Source organism: Temnothorax longispinosus, chromosome 3 (genome assembly GCF_030848805.1).
Source record: "Temnothorax longispinosus isolate EJ_2023e chromosome 3, Tlon_JGU_v1, whole genome shotgun sequence".
Classification (NCBI taxonomy): Eukaryota; Metazoa; Arthropoda; class Insecta; order Hymenoptera; family Formicidae; genus Temnothorax; species Temnothorax longispinosus.
In genome coordinates, this window is record NC_092360.1 from 17,924,163 (window position 1) to 17,948,955 (window position 24,793).

The window sequence follows — 24,793 nt, forward strand, 5'->3', positions numbered from 1 at the left end:
TATCTTATCTTTATTCTAAAAATCTCAGTACAACTTGTGCGTGAAGCGCGGTCTTATAAAGTATGAGAGTACAGGGACTAAGTCCCAGAATTGAGCGCGAGGAGAAAGTTAAGAGTTAAGAGAGAGAGTTAAGAGTTAGGAGAGAGTCTGAGAACTATGTCTAGTAAAGACCGAAGTTAAAACTTATCTGCTTTCCGCGGCGTTTTTCCGCCCTATTTATACCCGAAAAAGACCGGAATCTCCCGCGCAAGATTCCCACCTTTTTCTACGCGTCTTAAGGAGGGAAGTATTCTAGAAGCTTCTAGAACATTCTAAAAGCGTAGTTTTGGGCCCATCTGGCCCCCAGCCCTTCAACGGACTCCGATAAGATAATCTAAACTTCTAAACATTTACGTTGACTCGACCGTCCCCTCGGAATTCCGAGCTAACCTTGTCTAATAAAGGTCGAGTGTCAATACCGCGATTTTTGACGCTCAAGCCGCGCGATTGCAGCCGCGCGTCTTTGATTAATGTCTGCTTTGCATGTAATACAATGGAACTATTGCCAATCCCGCGTTTTTAGTCGTACGACTCTAGCGATTGTGGCGACGCGATTCAGAATCGTGCGACTCAACTGCTCCTGGAGCAGTCTAGCCGCGCGGCTCAGTTCACTCAATTGTATTTGGAGCAGTTTAGTCGCTAATATTTTGGCAAGTTCTACTTTTTAATTAAATTAACGTTCCACAACATGAATTATTTTATGCTATGTGAATTGTGAACAACTATAAATGGTTATATGACCCACAAGATAAAAATTATAAAATTTTTTGAAATTTGTGTCTCTTGCAATAAGCAAATCATTTGGAGCACTCCTATAGCTTTCACAAAATAATAATAATATAATTTCTTCCTCTTCTTCTTCTTTAATAGCAAGCAGAATCATTAAAGTTTTTTCCTTCATGTTTCATCGAAGACTGTACACAGAAAAATAATCATTCTATAATGACTTTATTGTAGATTTGCAGATTAAGTATTTCAAGTATTTGATAAGGTTATGTATCCGGAAATCTACCATAAAAAGTCGTTGTAAGTATTACATTCACTCAAAACAAGATTCTGGCTTTTCAAAGACTTGTGTCAAGATATTTGAAAACTATTAGTAAGAAACTATTCTTCGTTATAAGAAAACTTACTTAAAAGAAATAAAATATTCCTTTCCTTAGCTGTAGAATAATTATTTTTCTCTGTGAAATCGCGCGACTCTCATCGCGCTTTTGACAACAGTATGCGCGACTGCTGTCGCGCGATTAGTGCCGCGCGGCAGCAATTGCGCGGCTTGAGCGTCAAAAATCGCGGTATTGACACTTAACCTTAAGCGTTCAAAAGTGCATCGTCGAAATTTTAATATATAAAATTTCACTACGTAACAAAAGTCATGTTGTTATGTATACCGTTAAATTTTTCTTAATGTGTTATTATTAAAGAGCAATAGCGTTGCAAATGTTGTTTTGTGTAATATGATATAGAAAAAAAGCTAAATGGCGCGCGCGTAGCGCGCGCTTGTAATGTTCTAATATAATTAAAAAGGATATTACCGCAACATATATATATATATATATATATATATATATATATATATATATATAATTTTAACATAGAGGAGGCTAATGTTAGATGAAAACGGAAGAGATAGATTAAAAAATAATTTTGCCACTATTTATGCTAATATTCAATTTTTATTCGTTATTTACATTTTTGCTTTATATACAATGTTATCTAAGGCGAAAGCTAATAGTTCGCAATCTATGAACAAACTTCCATCGGACACCTCACTCAATACTTTTCTCGCCTGACATTTATCCGTGATACGATTTTGGCGCAAGATTGTTACAAAATGTTTATACTTATTACTAACATGCTGTATTTTTTTTACACAAATTGAAATATACATGTTCGACACATTGTTTGATTTCAAACAAAAATAATATAGTTGCAGGTATCATGTATAAGCATGTATCGCGCAACGTAAGTTTTACAATATTAACGTCATACATTTTAACAAGTTCTATAACTAGATCTGGAATAGACAGCGATGTTTACGTGACTCAAACAATAGATTTTAGTTAAACGCAGGAAGAGGCTCCTTCAAGGTTGCAAGATCATTTGGGTCTACTGGGCCGAGAGTACCTTTTTTTTCCGAAGAGGAAATCCTGCATTGGATACCCCTACCCCTAGGGCGGGGTGGGCGGTTATGTCGGACTCCTACCGACTTAAAGCCTCACGATCCACCAGCCTTCTGAAACTGTAGAAAAATAAAATAGATTAATGGTTTATTAAAAATAATAATAATAATAATAATTTTAAAAAGTAATACTTACGTTGATATTTCATGAGGCTTCACATTTCCATGCAACATATATTCTATTTCGTGCAAATAGGACATATATTGCATGGAAATATCGTATACTGCGGCTCTCTGCAATTTCCGCAGGAACGATGGCGTATTGCGTAGTACGGTTTGCTTATATGTCTTCGAACGACATATACTGGGTCAGATTCAGCGTCCGCGTATGCAATCATGCATGAAGCACAATTCTTGTGTCCTAAACCTGAACCTGAACCGTCTGTATAATATAAGTAAATGGCGCAACACTTTGTGCGCCCACTCAGCGCCAAAATTTCGGAACGATACACGGTTTTAAAAGCGATTTCTTTGCAGTCATCGTCACTATCTGCATTTTCATAATTGCTAATTGCTGTCGTCTGACAGCGCGTGTTCTTTTTCTTTTTCTTCTTTATCAGCCACTATGTCATCAAAATGATCGGCCATTTTAATGCAATATATTATAAAAATAAACTTGATGACACAAAATATCAAAAAACACGGTAGTGTTTCGCGCCAAGTACACGCAGCACGAGACTTTTACGCACAAACGCAAGTACCCAAGATTTTGAGATTTGCTTCACCTGATGTGTAGATATACTTTGATTGGTGGGGATATCTCTCAAAATGATGGTGAAAAACAGGGACAAATTCTTTGTTGTTTTTTTCTGTGGAGGTACATCCGGCCGATAATTATTATTCATGAAAGAGCCATACAAATGTTATAGAATTGAGCGCTGATGACAGACAGCTATAATTTATGACCTACAATTGTCAAATCCTTTGAAGAGCTCGAGATAAGCAAATAGCTTACAATTGAGACCCAAAGGGTCTAAGGGATATCACGTTTCTGTGACGTAGAAGTAGAAGAGGAAGAAATGATAGAGAAAAGAGAAAAAGTGATAGAAGAAAACGATGAAGAAGAGCGTTAAAATCATAGTATGCTCAAGCAAGCAAGCGAGCAACTTGAAAATATGGAGCAATCCGATCGACTGAATTTGATGGAAGAATTAAGTGCGTGGGAACAATTCAATGCGTGGGAAGAATTAAATGCGTGGAATATCAAGGTAAATATACAAATTAATATTAAAAATAATGGAGTGTTACGTAATATAATTTTGCGACATAATTTTGTGACATCATAATTTTGTGTCAAGGGTTTCCACAGTATGGAGGCAGTGGAAGGTTTCGGTCTGAGGCTCACGCGGAAGGATCTCTACACGCTGGCCGACTCAAATTGGCTGAACGACGAAGTGATAAACTTTTATATGAACCTGCTGATCGCCCGAGGAACATCTTCCGACGCGTATCCGAAAGTGCACGCGATGAACACGTTTTTTTACCCAAAACTTCTGTCGGGCGGTCACTCGTCGCTAAAGCGATGGACTAGGAAGGTGAACATATTTGCGCAGGATCTTGTGGTTGTGCCTGTACATTTGGACGTTCACTGGTGTATGGCAATAATAGATTTTCGCGATAAGACGATTGTTTATTACGACAGTATGGGCAGTGATAATCCGAAATGTCTGGCTGCGCTAAAACTATATTTACAAAATGAGAGTCTTGACAAAAAGAAACAACCTTATGATATGAGTGATTGGGAATTTTATTCCGCCAAGAACATTCCGCAACAGACGAACGACAGCGATTGTGGTGTATTCTCTTGCATGTTCGCCGAGTACGTCTGTGCAAACAGGGAGATAATGTTCACGCAGGACGACATGCCGTACTTTAGAGACAAAATGTTTAAAGAAATAATAAATGGTAAACTTTTGTAAAAATTATATAATGAATAAATATTTGAAATATAAAATACAAAAATGTGTGATTAATATATATATTCCTTCCATTAGTATTATACATACATGCATACATACATGCATACATACATACATACATACATACATACATACATACATACATACATACATACATACATACATACGTACATACATATATTATATTACATACATAGCTGAGTATGTCTGCGTTCCAAAGAAATTTTGTATCGAAGAGTTTCTTATGCAAATGTTATAGAATGGCGCGCCGATGACAGGCTGCTATAATTTATAACCTACAATTGTCTAGTCCTTTGACGAGCTATGTGTCGGGAACATCCGTCCCGTAGCTGCTCAGGTGGGGAGGCAGGGAGTAAAGATAGAAACAGTCAAACTCTTTTACGCACGACTGCACGAATGCAATAAGTACCTGAGATTTTGAGATTTGCTCCATCTGATGTGTAGATATACTATGATTGGTGGGGGTATCTCTCAACATGGTTGTGAAAAACAGCACATCCGGCCAGATAAGAACCATACAAATGTTATAGAATTGAGCACCGATGACAGACTGCTATAATTTTTTACCTACAATTGTCTCGTCCTTTGACAATCTTATTGTCGAAACATGGTCTATGTTACCATTCAGACGAAATTTTTTACTAATAAGCAAATAGCGTATTTTGCTTATTGAGACCCAAAGGGTCTAAGGGATGTCACCTCTCTGTGACGTAGAAGTAGAAGTAGGTATAGTATGGGCGTTCGAAATCACTTGTGAAGGGGGAAGACGGCGTGGTGGGGGGTGACGTCACCGGGGTGGTTGGGTATGACGTCATCGGCGTGGAGGTGGATGACGGCATGTTTGCATCATTAATTAAATTTTTTTATTAAATAATTATATTAATTAAATTAGGTTATATAAAATTAGATTAATTTATAGGTTATAAATAATTAAATTAATTGAGTTAGGTTATGATTCATTATAACCTAATTTAATTAATTTAATTATTTATAACCTATAAATTAATATAATTTTATATAACCTAATTTAATTAATATAATTATTTAATAAACAAATTTACGTGACTTAAACTATTGAGTTGAACGCAGGAAGAAATGACGTCGAAGACCTTTTTTTTCTAGGTCTACGTTTAACAAAAAAAATCAACAAAAAAACCATATTTTACGTGACTTGAACTATAGAGTCCCCATAGTGAAGAAATGAGAGTGGAAGACAGGAACGGACAAGTTCATACGTGCCGTGATGAGATTATTCTATTTTAGATAAAAGTTTTTACCTATATTTTAATAATTTTATTAATTCTTTAAATGTATAATAAATTGTTTATATAAAAAAAAAGACATTTTACCGCAACATATATATAAATATAATTTAAACATAGAGGAGGCTAATATTATAGATGAAAACGGAAGAGAGATTGAAAAATAATTTTGCCACTATTTACGATAATATTCAATTCTCTCCGGTCGCCGCCAACATGGTGATGCAGGATTTGGAGAACAGGGCGTTGCAGACATTAGGCTTTAATTTACCTTTTTATTGTAGGTATGTAGACGATGTGGCAATGGCGGCACCAAAGAAATCAATTGACACAATACTTAATGTTTTTAATTCTTACCACGCTAGATTACAATTCACGATTGAAATCGAGGGTGATAAGCTCAATTTTTTAGATGTAACTATCATTAATAATAATAACGTTTTAGAATTTGACTGGTTTCACAAACCTACTTTCTCAGGCCGGTAATTTTATGTCGCAACACCCTGTTTCCCAAAAAAGAGGCACTATAATGAGCATGGTAGATAGAGCGTTTCTATTATCACATCCAAAATTTCATTTTAAAAATATAAAATTTATTATTGACACACTTTTAGAGAATGACTATCCGCTGTCTTTTATTTTTAATACAATTAATATTAGAATAAAGTATCTCCTTAATAGAAGCACACGCAGGCAAAATGAATCTTCACCGATTACTGATAGTGAAGAACAACGCATTTGGTTTACCATTCCTTACGTCCCTAACATCGCGGATAAATTTAAAAACGTCACTAAAGACTTGAATGTCAATCTTTCGTTTTTCAGCTTAAATAAAATGCGTAACTTTATTCGAGTACAGAAGGACGTTCTCCCAATCCAATCCAATAAAAATGTAGTATATAAGATCTCATGTAAGAATTGTGATGCCTCATACGTGGGTCAAACAATGAGACAATTAAAAACCAGGATCTCTGAACATAGAAACCACATTCGGAGAAATACTACAACTCAATCCGTCATTACGGAACATAGGATTAATATTGACCATGAACTCGATTGGGAGAACGTTGAGATACTAGACAAAGAGAGATTTCTATCCAAAAGAAGAATTTCGGAAATGGCGCACATTAAGTTACAGAAGAACAGTCTGAATTTACAAACTGATACAGAATTTCTTCACCACGCTTATGTATCTATACTAGAAAAATTGTAAATCATGCTTATTGTTGTCGTACGTATTGTGCCGGGAGGTACCACTGCATTTAGTTTTTGAATGTTTATAGTGGCGACCCTTCATGTTTTCATATTTTATTTGTCACGGTTGGTTATTGTGAACGTGACATGACGAAATTGACGTTAAAATTTTTCCGTCCGCCTTCTTGACATGTTCGTTTGATTTCGTCTCCGCATAGAATGTTATATCTTTTCGGAAGACTCGTTATATATACTCTGTATGGCTTTGTAATACTCTCGTTCTTTTTGGCTATCGGGTGAGTTTAACCACATCTCGTTAATTGACTTGAATTAAGATACTGACAGAAATATTAAATATCATTGTTCGTTTTGGATCTGTTACAGACAGTAATTCGAAAGTCAATGTTGTCTTTTGGGATCTTTCAATCTCGAAACTCACCGATCCAACAGGGAGAATGGGAGTAACTATTAACTTTTCTATATATTTCACTGAAGATGGATCAATCCCGAGTCAAAACGCTTGAATATATATTCGATTGATGAAATCGCTTAAGTTTTTTACGCACTGACAACTGCGTCTGACTCTTATAGCCATTCCTGATCTTATTTTATATTTCGGGAGTCCAATACTCATTATTTCAATTTTTATTCGTTATTTATATTTTTGCTTTAATCTCAAATAGACAGCGATGTTTACGTGACTCAAACAATAGAGGCGGGTAAAGGCAGTCTTCAAGCTTGCAAGATCACTTGGATCCACTGGGCCTTTTTTTTCCTGGGTCCGAGCACCTTTTTTTCGGAGTGAAATCCTGCATTGGATACCCCCACCCCGGGGCGAGGTGGACGGTTATGTCAGACTCCTACCGACTAAAACCCCTCCCACGATCCACCAGCCTTCTGAAACTGTAGAAGAATAAAATAGATTAATGGTTTATTAAAAATAATAATAATAATAATTTTAAAAAGTAATACTTACGTTGATATTTCATCAGGCTTCACGTTTCCATGCAACATATATTTTATTTCGTGCAAATAGGACATATATTGCGTGGATATATTGTATACAGCGGCTGTCTGCAATTTCCGCAGGTACGATGGCGTATTTCGTTGTATGGTTTTCTTATATGCCTTCGAACGACATATATTGGGTCGGCTTCAGCGTCCACGTATGCATTCATGCATAAAGCACAATCCTTGTGTCCTGAACCTGAACCGTCCGTATAATATAAATAAATAGCGCAATACTTTGTGCGCCTATTCAGCGTCAAAATTTCGGGACGATACAGGGCTCTAAAAACGACTTCTCTGCAGTCATCGTCACTATCAGCAGTTTCAAAACCGCTGTCGTCTGACAGCGCGTGTTCTTTTTCTTCTTCGCCCGGCAGCGCGTGTTCCTCTTCATCAGCCACAATGTCGTCAAAATGATCAGCCATTTTAATGTATTATATTATAAAAATAAACTTGATGACACAAAAAACATCAAAGACACGATAGTGTTTCGCACCAAGTACACACGCAGCACGAGACCTTTACGCACGAACGCACGAGTGCAAGTAGGTACCTGAGATTTTGAGATTTGCTTCACCTGATGTGTAGATATACTTTGATTGGTGGGGATATTTCTTAAAATGATGGTAAAAATAGGGACGGACAAATTCCTTGTTTTTTTTCCCGTGGAGGTACATCCGACCGAAAATTATTTATGAAATAGCTATAATTTATGACCCACAATTGTCTCATCCTTTGATGAGCCATGTGTCGGGACATGGTCGGGTTGTTACCATTCGGACGAAATTTTTTACTAATAAGCAAATAGCTTATTTACTTATTGAGACCCAAAGGGTTTAAGGAATGTCACGTCTCTGTGACGTAAAAGTAGAAGAGGATGAAATGATAGAGAAAAGAGAAAAAGTGATTGAAGAAAACGATGAAGAAGAGCGTTAGAATCATAGTATGCTCAAGCAAGCAAGCGAGCAACTTGAAAATGTGGTGCAATCCGATCGACTAAATTCGATGGAAGAATTAAGTGCTTGGGAACAAATCAATGCGTGGGAAGAGTTAAATACGTGGGAAAAATTAAATGAGCAGCGATGCAATCAGATTATCAAGGTAAATATACAAATTAATATTAAAAATAATGGAATGTGATATGATATAATAAATAGGTTGCCGGCCAATAACGAGCAATGTTAGACGTTAAAATTCAAAATTTATTAATGTAACATTACAAAGGTACGTTTCGGCAACACTGTGCCTTCCTCAGCCAATTTTAACAATTAATTGAAATGCCACGAATCATGTGTCAAGAGTAACAAATTTCCACATCAAAATTAACATACAGATAACATTGAGATCTAAATTATTACATACTGATGAAGTCCTTAAAGTATTGACAAGGTGTATACTTGCTGAACAAAAATTCGGAATCGTTGTGTATCAATCTTAATTACACGTCGAATGATAAAATCCATGATTAATTCATCAGTCGGCAGTGAGAACGAATCGAGTCAATCTGTGATTTTTTGTCCGTCACAATCAAGAGTCAATAATTACGATGAAAGTGTAAACTGTAATCAAGAGTCAATGGATAAATTAATTTTTTTTGTAAAAATTATAAATTAAAACTTATCAACGTGGGTAAATCTAAGGCTATTATTGCACTTATACGTACTGAGACCATAGCAAATTCGAGTTAGTAAAGTTTTCAGAAAGAACTGTATCGTGTCGAATCTTGTGTGTGACTGAGCATTTTCGTTCCGTGTCGGAATCGGTTGACAACAATGATGTAAATAGACCAATGTTTAACTCCCTATGAGTTGTTACTAAGTTCGTTTAGGATGTTAAAATAAGAACCATCCAGCAATTCAGTGTCTTTATTGGAATTAATACCATTTTTTTGTTCTTTGATGTGTATCATCTCTGATATTAGTCTCTTGTAGTAATTCGTTTCGAAATCTAAAATCTCCGGGTTGTTCCAATTAAAACTATGATTCAAATTAAATATATGTTCTGTAATGACTGAATGTCTGGATGGGTCCAATTTATAATTGTTTTTGTGTTCGTTGATTCTTGTTTCAGTTGTCGCTTTGTTTGCCCCACGTAAGAGGCGTCGCAATCATTACATTTGATTTTATAAATTACTGCCGACTGATGAATTAATCATGGATTTTATCATTCGACGTGTAATTAAGATTGATACACAACGATTCCGAATTTTGTTCAGCAAGTATACACCTTGTCAATACTTTAAGGACTTCATCAGTATGTAATAATTTAGATCTCAATGTTATCTGTATGTTAATTTTGATGTGGAAATTTGTTACTCTTGACACATGATTCGTGGCATTTCAATTAATTGTTAAAATTGGCTGAGGAAGGCACAGTGTTGCCGAAACGTACCATTTGTAATGTTACATTAATAAATTTTGAATTTTAACGTCTAACATTGCTCGTTATTGGCCGGCAACCTATTTATTATTTGACACACACGAGCTTGACCTTTAATGATATGATATAATTTTGCGATATAATTTTGTAACATCATAATTTTGTGTCAAGGGTTTCCACAGTATGGAGGTGGTTGTGGAAGGTTTCGGGCTGAAGCTCACGCAAAAGGATCTCTACACGCTGGCCGACTCAAATTGGCTGAACGACGAAGTGATAAACTTTTATATGAACCTGCTGATCGCCACAGGAACATCTTCCGACGCGTATCCGAAAGTGCACGCGATGAACACGTTTTTTAACCCAAAACTTCTGTCGGGCGGTCACTCGTCGCTAAAGACGCGATAGACTAGGAAGATGGACATATTTGCGCAGGATCTTGTGGTTGTGCCTGTACATTTGGACGTTCACTGGTGTATGGCAATAATAGATTTTCGCGATAAGACGATTGTTTATTACGACAGTATGGGCAGTGATAATCCGAAATGTCTGATGGCTGCGCTAAAACTATATTTACAAAATGAGAGTCTTGACAAAAAGAAACAACCTTATGATATGAGTGATTGGGAATTTTATTCCGCCAAGAACATTCCGCAACAGACAAACGGTAGCGATTATGGTGTATTCTCTTGCATGTTCGCCGAGTACGTTTGTGCAAACAGGGAGATAACGTTCATGCAGGATGACATGCCGTACTTTAGAGACAAAATGTTTAGGGAAATAATAAATGGTAAACTTTTGTAAAAATTATATAATGAATAAATATTTGAAATATAAAATACAAAAATGTGTGATTAATATTCTTTCCATTAGTATTATACATACATACATACATACATTTATACATACATACATACATACATGCATACATACATACATACGTACATTGTTGCATAGCATCCGATAGGTCGTGCACGACATGCGCATTAACATATAGAAAGGCATGCACACATACATGTGTTGCATCTAAGAGAGACGGACCTCGGACGCACAATTGCACACACGTGCACATGTACACAGACATGCGACGGCTAAGTAAATATCCTCGAATCCAACAATGATCGTCGCCACTCTTTCCGTCTGGCGGCGCGAGTCAAAAGGCGCCGATAATCGCAGGACACCGTCACCGCCGCGCCGTGATCGCCTCATCGATGTCTCACGAGTCGAAGGGACCAATGAGAAATCTTTTTGATGAAACGGGGATAGGGAGGAAGATCGCGACGGAAAAATCAGGTATTCTGCCTGTAGCCACAGTCGAGAGTGCACGCGATAGTCGAGTCCAATCCAATTGTGCGTCCGAACGATCACGACCAAGAGCAAAGATCTCTCAGACGTTGTCGTGTGTCCGTCAGGCGGCTCAGGGCAACAGCCCCCAGGCGTTGTCGCCCGACCGGGATCCAGGGCAATAGTTCTGAGACGTTATCCCGGTCTCGCGCGTAGAACATTAGATAAAGCGAGTACTTGCTTCGGCAGTACATATCACACAGTCTAATCCGCGAGTTACCGTGACGTAAAATCGATCTCTTTTGTATTGAAGTACATAAATAAACTTTATTCGAAAAGACAGCGTTTTTGTGAATAACATCTACACTGACACAAACATTTTGGTGCTTCCTGTGAGGTAGCGGCCCCTGCAAGAACGAAACAGCGAACCAGAGACAAGTATCGCATCTCCGCAGCGGAAGATCTTCAGTTCGAGCGGGATAACAGACAGCGGTGCTCACGTACATCTAAAGGCCGAGTCAGAGTAAGTCGTTCGATCCCAATTTATTCCATCATACAACAATGTCCGACAAAATAAAGCTTCTCATACAAAAACGAACATCCCTAAAATCCCAAATCACCATTCTAACAAACCTCGTCGAGAAAGGGAAAGTAGACAACACCACATTGAGATTGCGAAGTGCTCGTTTAACCGAATTGTATCACGCGTACGAAGAATACAATGACGAGCTCGCGGTGTTGGATCCGAGCGACGGACATCAAAACAAATTCGCGAATATTCACGAAAGGTTTTACTCCCTCGCCGGAAAAATCGAGAATATTTTAGAAACCGAAAGTACATCGGATGCGGGCGCCGGCCCGTCGAGCGAAAGAAATCGAAGCGATAACACCGTAGTTACTGTTGAAAAGCGACGGATTAAGCTACCCGAAGCAATTCTACCGACGTTCGACGGGAAATATGAGAATTGGCTATCATTCAAAAACACATTCCGTAATATGATAGGCTCACGGACGGACTTGTCAGACATCGATAAACTTCATTATCTAAAATCGGCATTAATCGGGGAAGCCGCTAATAAGCTAAAGATCTTCACGGTCGACGGAATAAATTACACACACGCGTGGGATTTATTGAAACGCTCATATGAGGTAAAACGAATTTTAATCTCGCGACATCTCTCATTGATAATAAATCTACTTACATTAGACAAAGAAACTACGAGCGGTTTGTCCAAATTCGCGGACGACATTCAACAGCACGTCGCGTCGTTAAGCGCATTAGGGGTCTCCGTCGGGCCCGAAATGATCGTACATTTATTGGAAAATAAATTACCGAAGAGCACGCTAGAACGGTGGGAAGCGACCCTAGAAAAAGACGAATATCCGAAACCAGATCAGATGTATGAATTTCTTTACAAAACCGCCGTTTGCGCGTCGAAACGCGAAAGATCGAAATCAGGCGAATCAGAAAGAAACAAAGGCGAACCCTCATTCAAAAAGAGGCGAAACGGTTCGTTAAATCAAGCCTTTATGTCAAACGCGTCGCGCAATTGCATCGCGTGCAAAACCAAACGACATCCGCTTTATTTATGTAACAAATTTAAACAATTGCCCGTGCCTAAGCGCATCGAAACGGTGAGAAACGCGAAGGTCTGTTACAATTGCTTACGCTCCCACCGCGACAGTCCGTGTAAATTTTCTAACTGCACGATCTGCCAAAAACGTCACAACACTTTGCTGCATTTGGAAAAATACACGGCCGCAAGCAATTCCGACGTATCGAAGCCCGAAACCACTCAGTCCATATGACTAGCTAAATCGATCGGCAGCGGAACAACGAGTCTCGCGACGATATCGCGCGTGTCCGCTCCGCAGTTGTTAACGAGCGCATTAGTTTATATTCATGATAGTAAAAACAATCTTGTAAAATGTCGCGCGTTTTGCTAGACACGTGCGCTACCGCAAACTTCATCTCCGAAAACATTGTGAAACGCTTAGGCGTGCGCGTAATCACACACTCGTTGCCGATCGGTACGATTAACGATACGACTACTGAATCCATGGCATGGTGCAAATTACGATACAATCGATGCGCGACGACTTTCGTAAGAATCTCACGTGTCTTACCATACCGGCCATCGCCGATTCGATACCATCCGAGATCTTCCCGCGAGATCTTCGATTCGAATACCTCCGAATATTAAATTAGCGGATCCGAAATTTCATCTACCGCGCCCCGTCGATCTATTGATTGGTTCCGGAGCCACGATATCATTATTCTCAATCGGTCAAATTAATTTGTCTCACGAAAGTCAGGATTTTTATTTACAAAAGACTCGTCTAAGTTGGGTGGTCGCTGGTGGAGCGTCGTCACCATCTCCGTCAAAGAACGCGACATGCCATCTCACGAGTCTAGAAAATCAATTACTTAAATTCTGGACAATAGAGGAAGTCGAGACGGATAGACCGTGGTCGGCGGAGGAAAGGGAGTGCGAAGCGCACTTCAGAAAGACCGTCCGCCGTGACAGCAGCGGGCGTTACATAGTTCGTTTGCCGTTTCGAGATTCGAATGTGCGTTTAGAGGAATCGCGAACTAACGCGCTCAGGCGTCTGTTGTCATTAGAACGCAAACTTGACGCGAATGCAAAGTTAAAGGATGAATATACTCCGGTAATAGAAGAATATTTAGAATTGGGGCACATGTCCTTAGTAGAGGATCCCGATGATGACGGATTTTATATGCCACACCACGCAGTAATAAAAGATTCGAGTAGTACTACCAAGGTACGAGTAGTATTTGACACATCCGCGAAATCGACCAACGGGGTGTCATTAAATCAGATGCTAATGGTAGGACCCACCATTCAAGCTAAACTGCCTTTACATCTGATACGATTCCGGACATATAAGTACGTCATCACCGCGGACATAGTCAAAATGTATCGTCAAGTGTTGCTACATAAAAACGATCGACGATACCATCGAATCTTCTGGCGTAGGTTCAAGATGGTGGAGACGTTTCAAATGAACACGATTACTTTCGGCTCCGCCGCCTCTGCATTTTCTGCAATTCGATCCGTACACCAGCTCGCGGAGAACGAACAACACAAATACCCCAGGGCCGCCGCGATTCTTAAAGAGCATTTTTATGTCGATAATTTAATATTCGGCGCCAAGACCATCGAAGACGCGCGAGCAATTAGAGACGAACTAATCGCATTATTATCCCTGGGCGGTTTTCCCATTAAACAATGGGCATCTAATGACGAACGCGTCGTCAATGATTTATCAACTGACGAGCTGCACGCGGACTTCGTACTAAATCTAGATTGTTCGTTGAAGACATTAGGTATGACATGGAGCACGCGCGATGATAAAATCTGTTATTTAGCTCATCCGATTACGATTACCGGGAAGATAACAAAACGAAGCATCTTATCGGAAATCGCGAAAATCTTCGATCCGCTGGGATTATTGGGTCCGATCGTATTACACGCGAAAAAACTCATGCAAGACGTCTGGCGGTGTACACTGCAATGGGATGAATCCGTCTCGCAACATATATACACACAGTGGTCGGAATTCGTTCGGCAACTAGAGTCAATGCAACGGATTTCCTTCGAACGTAAATTGTTTATAGAAGATTGCGACAACATTCAATTACACGGATTTTGCGATGCTAGCAACGCCGGCTACGGAGCATGTCTGTACATACGTTCAAGGAATAAACACGGGAACGTTATCAGCAGATTATTATGCGCCAAATCTCGAGTCGCTCCTTTAAAAACTATCACTATCCCACGGTTAGAACTTTGCGGCACGTTATTGCTAGCACGACTCTATCGCGAAACCATTGGCGCATTAGAGATAGCATTTGACAAGATGGTTTTCTGGTGTGACGCGCAAGTCGTGCTTCACCGGATAGCGACATCACCTCACTTGCTCAAAAATTACGTAGCAAGTCGGGTAGCAGAAATTCAAGAAATAAGTAGCTCCATCGAATGGCGATACGTACGAACAGAAGATAATCCGGCCGACGCGATTTCGAGGGGTCAATTACCCCATGCCTTTCTGCGAAATCAATCGTGGCCTGTAGGGCCCTCGTGGCTGATTAAAGACGAAGGTGAATGGCCTAACGAGAGCACGCGAATAATCGAAATACCCGAATTAAAGGAAAACACATGCTTGTTAACAACATCTATCGACATTGGAATACTTGAAAGGTACTCCTCTTATTCCAAACTACGCAGAATCGTCGCGTATTGTCTTCGATTTCGTCCAACGAACAAATACACTGAGTCGATATGCGCGAGGGAAATTAACGAAGCTGAAATACGGATTCTAAAAATTTTTCAAGCTGCTCATTTTCCCGAAGAAATCAAAGGAATCAAAAACAAGAATCTAACAAACCGAAGTAAAATTATTAATTTAAACCCGTTTTTAGATGCCGAAGGTTTAATTCGCGTTGGGGGACGTCTTCAAAGATCGAATCTAACGTTTTCGCAAAAGCACCCGATTCTACTCCCAAGCCGACATCGTTTAACGGACAGTATTATCCGCGAAATTCACGAGACACATTATCACGCGGGTATTCAAACCACGTTGTACATTCTCAGACAGAAATTCTGGCTACTCGATGGCCGAAATCAAGTCCGGAAAGTCATACGCGCCTGCAAGCGCTGTTTTCGATTCAGCGCCGATGCGATCGAATATAAAATGGGAAATCTTCCGCCGGTCCGTATACGCGAAGCTATTCCATTTGCTAATACGGGTATCGATTTCTGCGGCCCGTTCTACATTAAAGAGAAGAAACACCGTAATCGAACACGAATTAAAGTTTACATATGCGTATTTGTATGTATGTCAATAAAGGCAGTACACCTCGAGGTCGTAAGCGACTTGTCCACCGACGGTTTTATTGCAGCATTACGACGATTCGTCGCGAGACGTGGGCTGCCAGAGCATGTCTACTCCGACAACGGAACTAATTTCGTAGGCGCGAATAACCAATTAAAGGAATTATACGTTCTACTCAACTCCGAGGAACATAAAAACCTCGTAAACAGGTATGCGAGCGAACGCCGCATAACGTGGCACTTCATACCTCTAGCAGCACCACATTTTGGTGGACTGTGGGAGGCCACAGTAAAGCTTTTTAAACATCATTTCAAACGCGTAGTCGGAGATTCTCTATTTACGTTCGAAGAGTTAAATACATTCACCATCGAAGTCGAGGGCATTCTAAATTCCAGACCAATCACTTCCCTCTCCACCGACCCGAACGACCTACTCGTGTTAACTCCTGCTCATTACTTAATCGGCAAACCACTAACCACCCTTTCGGAGGGCGACCTGTCATCTGTTCCAGCCAATCGGTTGCCTACCTGGCAACACATTACAAAGGTACGACAAGACTTCTGGGCACGCTGGAACCTCGAATATCTAAACGAACTCCAAATGCGTAATAAATGGACCAAGAATGGACCAAAGCTCGACATTGGGACAGTCGTGCTTATAAAGGACAAAAACACACCGTGCACGCACTGGGCGCTGGGCAGAATCACAGAACTGCATCCGGGCACGGACGGAATTACTCGAGCTGCTACTATCAAAACTGCTGCCGGACAAATGAAAAGAGCTGCCAATTTCCTGTAACCCATTGCCGATCGAACAGCAATTATGCGACACTCCCTCACAAGCGTAAAAATACCTATGGTATAGCGATGTACATCCTAGTCAATGCGAGACCAAAATGTAAACATTTCATATTTATCATTAGAAGCAAATAAGCACCTCCATTACGTTAATCACATTTTTGTTCATAAGCGAACGCGGTCGTAAAACTGCTCAGGACAGTTGATCGCTACCCTCTCAACGGGGGGAGGATGTTGCGTAGCATCCGATAGGTCGTGCACGACATGCGCATTAACATATAGAAAGGCATGCACACATACATGTGTTGCATCTAAGAGAGACGGACCTCGGACGCACAATTGCACACACGTGCACATGTACACAGACATGCGACGGCTAAGTAAATATTCTCGAATCCAACAATGATCGTCGCCACTCTTTCCGTCTGGCAGCGCGAGTCAAAAGGAACCGTGGCGCCGATAATCGCAGGACACCGTCACCGCCGTGATCGCCTCATCGATGTCTCACGAGTCGAAGAGACCAATGAGAAATCTTTTCGATGAAACGGGGATAGGGAGGGAGATCGCGACGGAAAAATCAGGCATTCTGCCTGTAGCCACAGTCGAGAGTGCACGCGATAGTCGAGTCCAATCCAATTGTGCGTCCGAACGATCACGACCAAGAGCAAAGATCTCTCAGACGTTGTCGTGTGTCCGTCAGGCGGCTCAGGGCAACAGCCCCCAGGCGTTGTCGCCCGACCGGGATCCAGGGCAATAGTTCTGAGACGTTATCCCGGTCTTGCGCGTAGAACATTAGATAAAGCGAGTACTTGCTTCGGCAGTACATATCACACAGTCTAATCCGCGAGTTACCGTGACGTAAAATCGATCTCTTTTGTATTGAAGTACATAAATAAACTTTATTCGAAAAAACAGCGTTCATGTGAATAACATCTACACTGACACAAACATACATACATACATACATATATTATAATAATAATAATCTATATTTATGGGGAAAACCCTTTAGTATATACATGAGAGAATGTAGTTTATAAAAATTAAATAAAATAGATAAAAAATACAAAAATACGTGTCGGGAGTCGGGACATCCGTCCTCATAGCTGCTCAGGTGGGGACGGGGAGATTAAAGATAGTCAAACTCTTTTACGCACAAGTGCAAGTACCTGAGATTTTGAGATTTGCTTCACCAGATGTGTAGATATACTATTATTAGTGGCGGAGGTATCTCTCAACATGATGGTGAAAAACAGGGATGGACAAATTCTATGTTTTTTTTTTGCGTGGAGGTACATCCGGCCGAAAATGATTCATGAAAGAGCCATATAAATGTTACAGAATTGAGCACAGATGGTAGGCAGGTATAATTATGACCTGCAATTGCCACATCCTTCGACGAACTCTACGTGTCGGGACATGGTTTATGTTATCATTTGGACAAAATTTTTTTACTAATAAGCAAATAGCTTATTTACTTATTGAGACCCAAAGGGTTTAAGGAATGTCACGTTTCTGTGACGTAAAAGTAGAAGAGGAAGAAATGAATAAGAAAAAAGAAAAAGCGATAGAAGAAAAGTATAAAACGATGGAAAATAGTGTTAAAATCATAGTATTCTCACAAAATAGTATTCAAACGAGAATATATATATATATATATATATATATATATATATATATATATATATATAATGGAGCAAGAGTTATTAGAGCAAGAGTTGAAGGAGCAATCCGAGCGATTGAATTCGATCGAAGAATTTAGTGCGTGGGAGCAGCGATGCAATCAATATATCGAAGTGTTGGAAGAACAAAACCGAAATAAACGGCCTCGATTATCAATCGACAACCAACAATCAATCGGCAACCAACAGTCGTTGGTGGCTCAAATCGCACGTATCGAAAGTATAAAAGATTCGGTACGTCAACGTTTTGTGCATGTGGGTGCCGGATACAGTGCGAGTGAGACAGGACTCAGATGGCGCGAGATAGATACGGCTTTCGAAAGTCGCATATTGACTGGTGCGGTGATCAATACCGATCACATTGAACCGCGAAAATTTCTCGAGGATGCGAGAAACATTGTATTCGATCATGTGCGGAACGTCATACAAGAACATGACAGTGTAAAAATAAACACAATGTTCAACGGCGAGTTTGTGGCGGGCGATAAACGCGCAAACAAAAGTATCTACACGAGAAACTATGAACTCCTTCGCGAGTCCGATCTGCAAGAGTGGTATGAGTTGCACGTTATCGAGCCCACTTTAGCATCGCTGGAGGAATTCCAGGAACGCGATAGCGGGTGGGCGTTGTCGCGTATACATAATTTAATGCTAAATATAAACAAATATAATCCATTGCACGCGGGGTGTTACATCGATTTACCGGAAGAAATTAAATTAAAGAGGGCAGTGATCAACGTGGAATCAATGAACAATGCATGTTTCATGTGGTCAGTGGTGGCTGCTCTAATCCAGCCAAGATTAATACAAATAGAATATCTTCATACCCACATTATAAAACAGTATTAAATTTACAAGGCATCGAATTCCCAATGTCAATGCGTCAAATTAAAAAATTTAAGATCTTAACGGCATTTCAATCAACGTATATGCCATCCGGAAAAAAAAAACAAAAATCAACATACAATCCTTCCAATACGGCTCACTGATCGAAAGATAAACAACAAACACATAAATTTGTTGTACGTGGAAGATCCGCAAGATGCTAACGTAGGACATTTCACCTGGATAAAAAATTTATCGCGTCTCGTTAGCTCACAATTGAGCACGCACCATAGCCGAAAATACTTTTGCGATCGTTGAGTATACATCCTGATAAAAAATAAAAATAATTTTTACGTAAAAAATATATAAAAAATTTCATTATTTACAGATGTTTCCACTATTTCTACACGAGCGAGAAATTGGAAACCCACACCATCGACTGTCGGGAGATGAACGACTGCGCGATCAAGTTACCGAGCGATAACGACAAGTGGCTGCAATTCAACAACTACGGCAGGAAAAAACGAGTTCCGTTTATCGTATACACCGACCTGGAATGTACCCTGGGAAAGACGACAGCGGATCCTGAAACGTCCGGCATATACCAACACCATGAGGTATTTAGCGTCGGGTAATACGTACGGTGCTCGTACGACGACTCATTATCCGCATATCGATTTCGTCGTGATAATGATTGCATCGCGTGGTTCTCCGAGGAACTCAAAGGATTAGCACATCGCGTAAAGAACATCTTGTCCGACAATGTACCCATGGCGGATTTCACGCGAGACGAGTGGAAAAAATTTAACAGCGCGGCGCGCAATGTCACTTGTGCGAGAAACCGTTCGCGCCAGACGACACGCGGGTACGCGATCACTGTCATTTAACCGGTAGGTATCGAGGTCCCGCACATTCGACATGCAATTTGAATTATAAGAATTCTCACTTCATCCCAGTAATAACGTAATATTCCACAATCTGTCGGGCTATGACGCGCATTTCATTTTCAAGGAGATAGCTACCGCGTTCGAAGGCAAGATCGATGTACTGCCTATAACAAAGGAGAAGTACATCTCATTTACTAAACACGTGAAAGACACCACGGAAAGATCTGATTCACGAAACGATATAAAGTTAAGATTTATCGACTCGTATAAATTTCTGAGCGCGAGTCTCGCAAAATTGTCATCCTTTCTAGATAATGATAAATTAAAAATTATACGTTCAGAATTTTCCACGTTATCCGACAACGATTTTGAATTATTGACGCGAAAAGGTGTCTTTCTGTATGAGTACATTGACTGCGTCGAAAAGCTGGAGGATACATGTTTACCACCGCGCGATTCATTTTACAGTTCCTTGACCGGTGACACTGTATCCGAGAGTGATTACGCGCACGCCGTGAACGTCTGGCAACGGTTCTCCATTCAAACCTTGGGTGAGCACAGCGATCTGTATCTAAAGACCGATGTCTTGTTATTGGCCGACATATTTGAAAATTTTCGCGATAGCTGCGTCGCGAGTTACGGACTCGATCCAGCGCATTATTACACTTTACCGGGTTTCACGTGGGACGCTATGTTAAAACATACGCACATAAATTTCGAACTGCTCACAGACATTGATATGGTAATGTTTATCGAACGTGGTATTCGCGGCGGCCTCAGTCAATGTTCCGGTAGATACGCGCAAGCCAATAACAAGTACATGCAATCTCACGATCCATCGAAACCATCGTCGTACCTGATGTATTTCGATGTAAACAACTTGTACGGCTGGGCGATGTGTCAGCCATTGCCGTACGCAGATTTTCGATGGGTCAACAACATCTCGAACTTCGACGTGAACGCGATTGCTTCGGATTCACCCACAGGTTATATTCTCGAAGTTGATCTCGAGTATCCAGTGTCTGCATGATGCGCACGCTGATCTACCGTTCTGTCCGACGAGCGATAAACCGCCCGGCAAACAAGAGAACAAACTTCTCGCGACTTTATACAATAAGGAGCGTTACGTCATTCATTATCGCAACCTACAGCAGTGCACGCGCCATGGCCTTAGCGTCACAAAGATACATCGCGTATTGCAATTCACTCAATCTGCGTGGCTCCGCGCTTACATCGAACTCAATACAAAATTTAGAACACTAGCCAAAAACAATTTCGAAAAAAATTTGTATAAATTAATGCACAACGCTGTATTCTGTAAAACTATGGAGAATGTGCGTAATCACGTCAATGTAAGATTATTAACATACTGGGACGGACGATACGGTGCGGAAGCAGTGATCGCGAAACAAAACTTTCACAGCAGGACCGTCTTTTCGGAGAATCTAGTAGCAATAGAAATGCGAAAACTCGAGGTGAAGTTCAACAAACCAATCTACGTGGGTATGTGCATCCTCGATATATCCAAGACATGTTTGTATAAATTTCATCACGAGTACATGTTACCGTTGTATCGTGACAAGTGTAAAGTTATGTACACCGATACGGACAGCCTTATATACCACATCGAGTGCGACGACGTATACGAAACGATAAAACGCTACATCGACAGATTTGATACAAGTGATTATCCGGTAGATAACGCGTACGATATACCACTTGAGAACAAAAAGGTGCCAGGCTTAATGAAAGACGAAAACAATGGCGCGATCATAACGGAATTCGTTGGACTCAGAGCAAAGATGTATGCGTTGAAGGTGGATGGAAAAAAGACACTAAAAAAGCAAAAAGCGTCAAGATTAACGTCGTAGCGCGTACTATAACGTTCGACGATTACACGCGGTGTCTGAAGGACGAAATTGAAATGACACGACAGCAGTTCTGTATAAGATCAAAATTGCATGAAGTGCACACCATCCGCGAGACGAAAATCGCTCTGAGTCCGTACGACGATAAGCGATACATTATACCCGATTCGATCGATACGTTATCGTGGGGACATTATCAAATACCCCCTCCGAAAACGTAGTGTATTGTATGTATAAAATGTAATAGTATAACGTAATGTAATGTAATGTATGTACGTATGTATGTATGGTAACGTAACGTAATGTAACATAAAGTAAGGTAATGTAACGTATATTATATTGTTGGAAGGGATATTAATAAAAATATTGTATCTATTTAATATTTCTTACATAGATTATTTTTTATATGTTTTAAAATACGATCTGCATGAATTAAATAACATTGTCCTTGTGTATCCATGAGTTGTGCGATTCATCGAATCCCAGCCATTTCACGTAGACCTCGTCTCCCCTCCTGCGCAGTACTTTTTCCACGAGATACGCCTACTTTGAACTTTGTCAAACCTGCGATCTTGATCGCGCTGTACACCGTGGTTAAGACTTTCACACATAAAATGCTGTAAGGACGTAAAACGTAAGCGTAAGAAAATCTATCAATCCCAATCGAGTATTTTCCCCTACTGGGATTACGTACAGCGCAATACTTGATTGGGATTGGTCGATTTTCTTACGCTTACGTTTTACGTCCTTACGCGATTTTGTGTGTGAAGGCCTTTAAGAGTCTTTTAGCGATTGCTGGAGTAACGTCGACGGGCCGCATGCCGATCGTTCGATGCTTGCGCGCGTTGTACTCCGCGACGAGACGCGGTAGCTCGTCGATCCACTTGTAAGTTCCGTTTAACGTAAACATCTTCCACATATTATTCTTTAACGTGCGATTGAATCGCTCGACGACCGACGCCTTCAACACCGAATACGTGGAATAATGATTGATGTTGTGTTTCCTCACAAGATGTTGTCGGTGTTGTAAAATTCCTTTCCCATATCGGTTTGTAAGTTTTTCGGACATCTCCCGCTCTCTCGAATTATCTTGGCGATAACTTCAGCCGTCTCGCTTCCACCTTTACTCTTAAGCGGTACAGCCCACGCATATTTGCTCAGCACATCGATGACGGTGAGTATATAATGATAACCTTTGTTGAAATGTGAGTATGGGCGCATCTCGACAATGTCAGCCTGCCACAGGTCGTCGTATCCCCGAACTATGACGTGTCTTCGTGGAAAATTTCTTCTCGCTGGAGCATGCAGTTCTTCGACGAGTCGTTGCTTCTCGATATTTTTACAATACGTTCATCGGATGTCATGTTTTTTTAGCGGTGCGTAATAATATGCACAAAGAAACTATATTATGATTTATATCTCAAACTTTTTTTCAATTCAATAGCCATTTATTTCCATTCATTGTCCTTCAGTAGCCGTTCTTTGTCTGCCGGTCGTTCTTTGTCCACTAGCCGTTTATAGCCATTTGCTAGCTGTTCATAGCTGTTTCTGAGTCGTTCGTTAGCCGCTTGATAGCTGTTCCTGAGCCGTTCCTGAACCGTTCGTCGTTGCCGTTTATCGTCGTCCGTTAATCGTTCATAGCGGTTCCATTTTTTGCTATCCATTGTTGCTGTTGTTGTTTGTTTTTGACTCAGCGGTGGCCAAATGTCGAAGCTCGTGTATCACAATCCGTAACGCTTGCAGATCCTTCTCGAACACAGCCAGCTTCTCGTCTGACTCTTTCTGTCGATTGCTCGACATTTTAAAGCATTGATCCACGTATAGTTTGTTAACCACATCATCATCAGCTTCCGGTTGCGCCACGCGTCGAATCTTGCGCGACTTTGCATCAAAGTTGCCGGCAACCATACAAAGAGCGTTATCCCGCACGTAATTTCTGACTACTCCATTGCATTGATAGTTCGGTTGCGTCTCGCCTCGTCCGAGCGATATGCCAAACTTGTTGATCGGAATTTCAATGGTGATTAAATGGTTCGCCAACGCATGGTTTAATTTATAATAAGCCCAGCCTCGCGAAGTTCCTCGATGATCGATAGGATCTCGTTGTCGTGACCGTTGTGACCCGCTTGGCGCGAAGCATCGAGCAATTGGAGACGATCCACCAACTCGTTGGGATCGTCCCAGTGCACGTAGTCGACCTTATTGTCCGTTAGCGTCATCGCGCGAGGCATGCATAATCCCTTTCCAGATTTTTTCTTCCTGGATTCGGGAGGGAACAACAATGCGATTACATGTAAATACTTGTGCCCCCTGTGGCTCTTTATTCGGTCGCGAGGATCATGCTTGAATTTATGAGCACTCGTTGCCAACAGCAGGCTCTTGTACTTTTTCATATCTCCCTCCGTGTAGATCTCGTCATCGGGCATTCTCTTGAAGATCAACTCATAAAGACCGGGTGTACCGATATATCGTATGCCATCGATAATTATCCTATCCTCGTTGTCCAACTGAAAACGTTTATTACCGAGCATCATTCCATCCTTGCCAAAATAAACGCCGTATGCGGGGTCTATATTTCGATCGGCGCTCAGA

The 24,793-nt window shown here is 40.6% G+C and overlaps 1 protein-coding gene and 2 pseudogenes across 1 annotated transcript; all 3 read left to right on the forward strand.

Annotated features, from left to right (window-relative positions):
• Positions 1-3,303: 3,303 nt before the first annotated feature.
• LOC139810104 (sentrin-specific protease 1 pseudogene) lies at positions 3,304-7,422 on the forward strand (annotated as a pseudogene).
• Positions 7,423-10,418: 2,996 nt separating this feature from the next.
• LOC139810105 (sentrin-specific protease 1 pseudogene) lies at positions 10,419-10,805 on the forward strand (annotated as a pseudogene).
• A 1,041-nt stretch (positions 10,806-11,846) lies between these two features.
• On the forward strand, positions 11,847-16,940 carry LOC139810107 (uncharacterized). The gene is made up of 3 exons (XM_071773428.1): positions 11,847-12,206; positions 12,414-12,795; positions 13,732-16,940. Exons 1-3 carry the CDS (start codon positions 11,847-11,849, stop codon positions 16,938-16,940), a joined length of 3,951 nt encoding a protein of 1,316 aa, XP_071629529.1.
• Positions 16,941-24,793: the final 7,853 nt, after the last annotated feature.

Coding starts and splice junctions, on each gene's coding strand:
- LOC139810107 (XM_071773428.1), top strand. CDS start 11,847: ATGTCCGACAAAATAAAGCTTCTCATACAAAAACGAACATCCCTAAAA. Junction 12,207..12,413: donor TTGAAAAGCGACGGATTAAG/CTACCCGAAGCA, acceptor CACGCGTGGGAT/TTATTGAAACGCTCATATGA. Junction 12,796..13,731: donor ATTCAAAAAGAGGCGAAACG/GTTCGTTAAATC, acceptor TCTGGACAATAG/AGGAAGTCGAGACGGATAGA.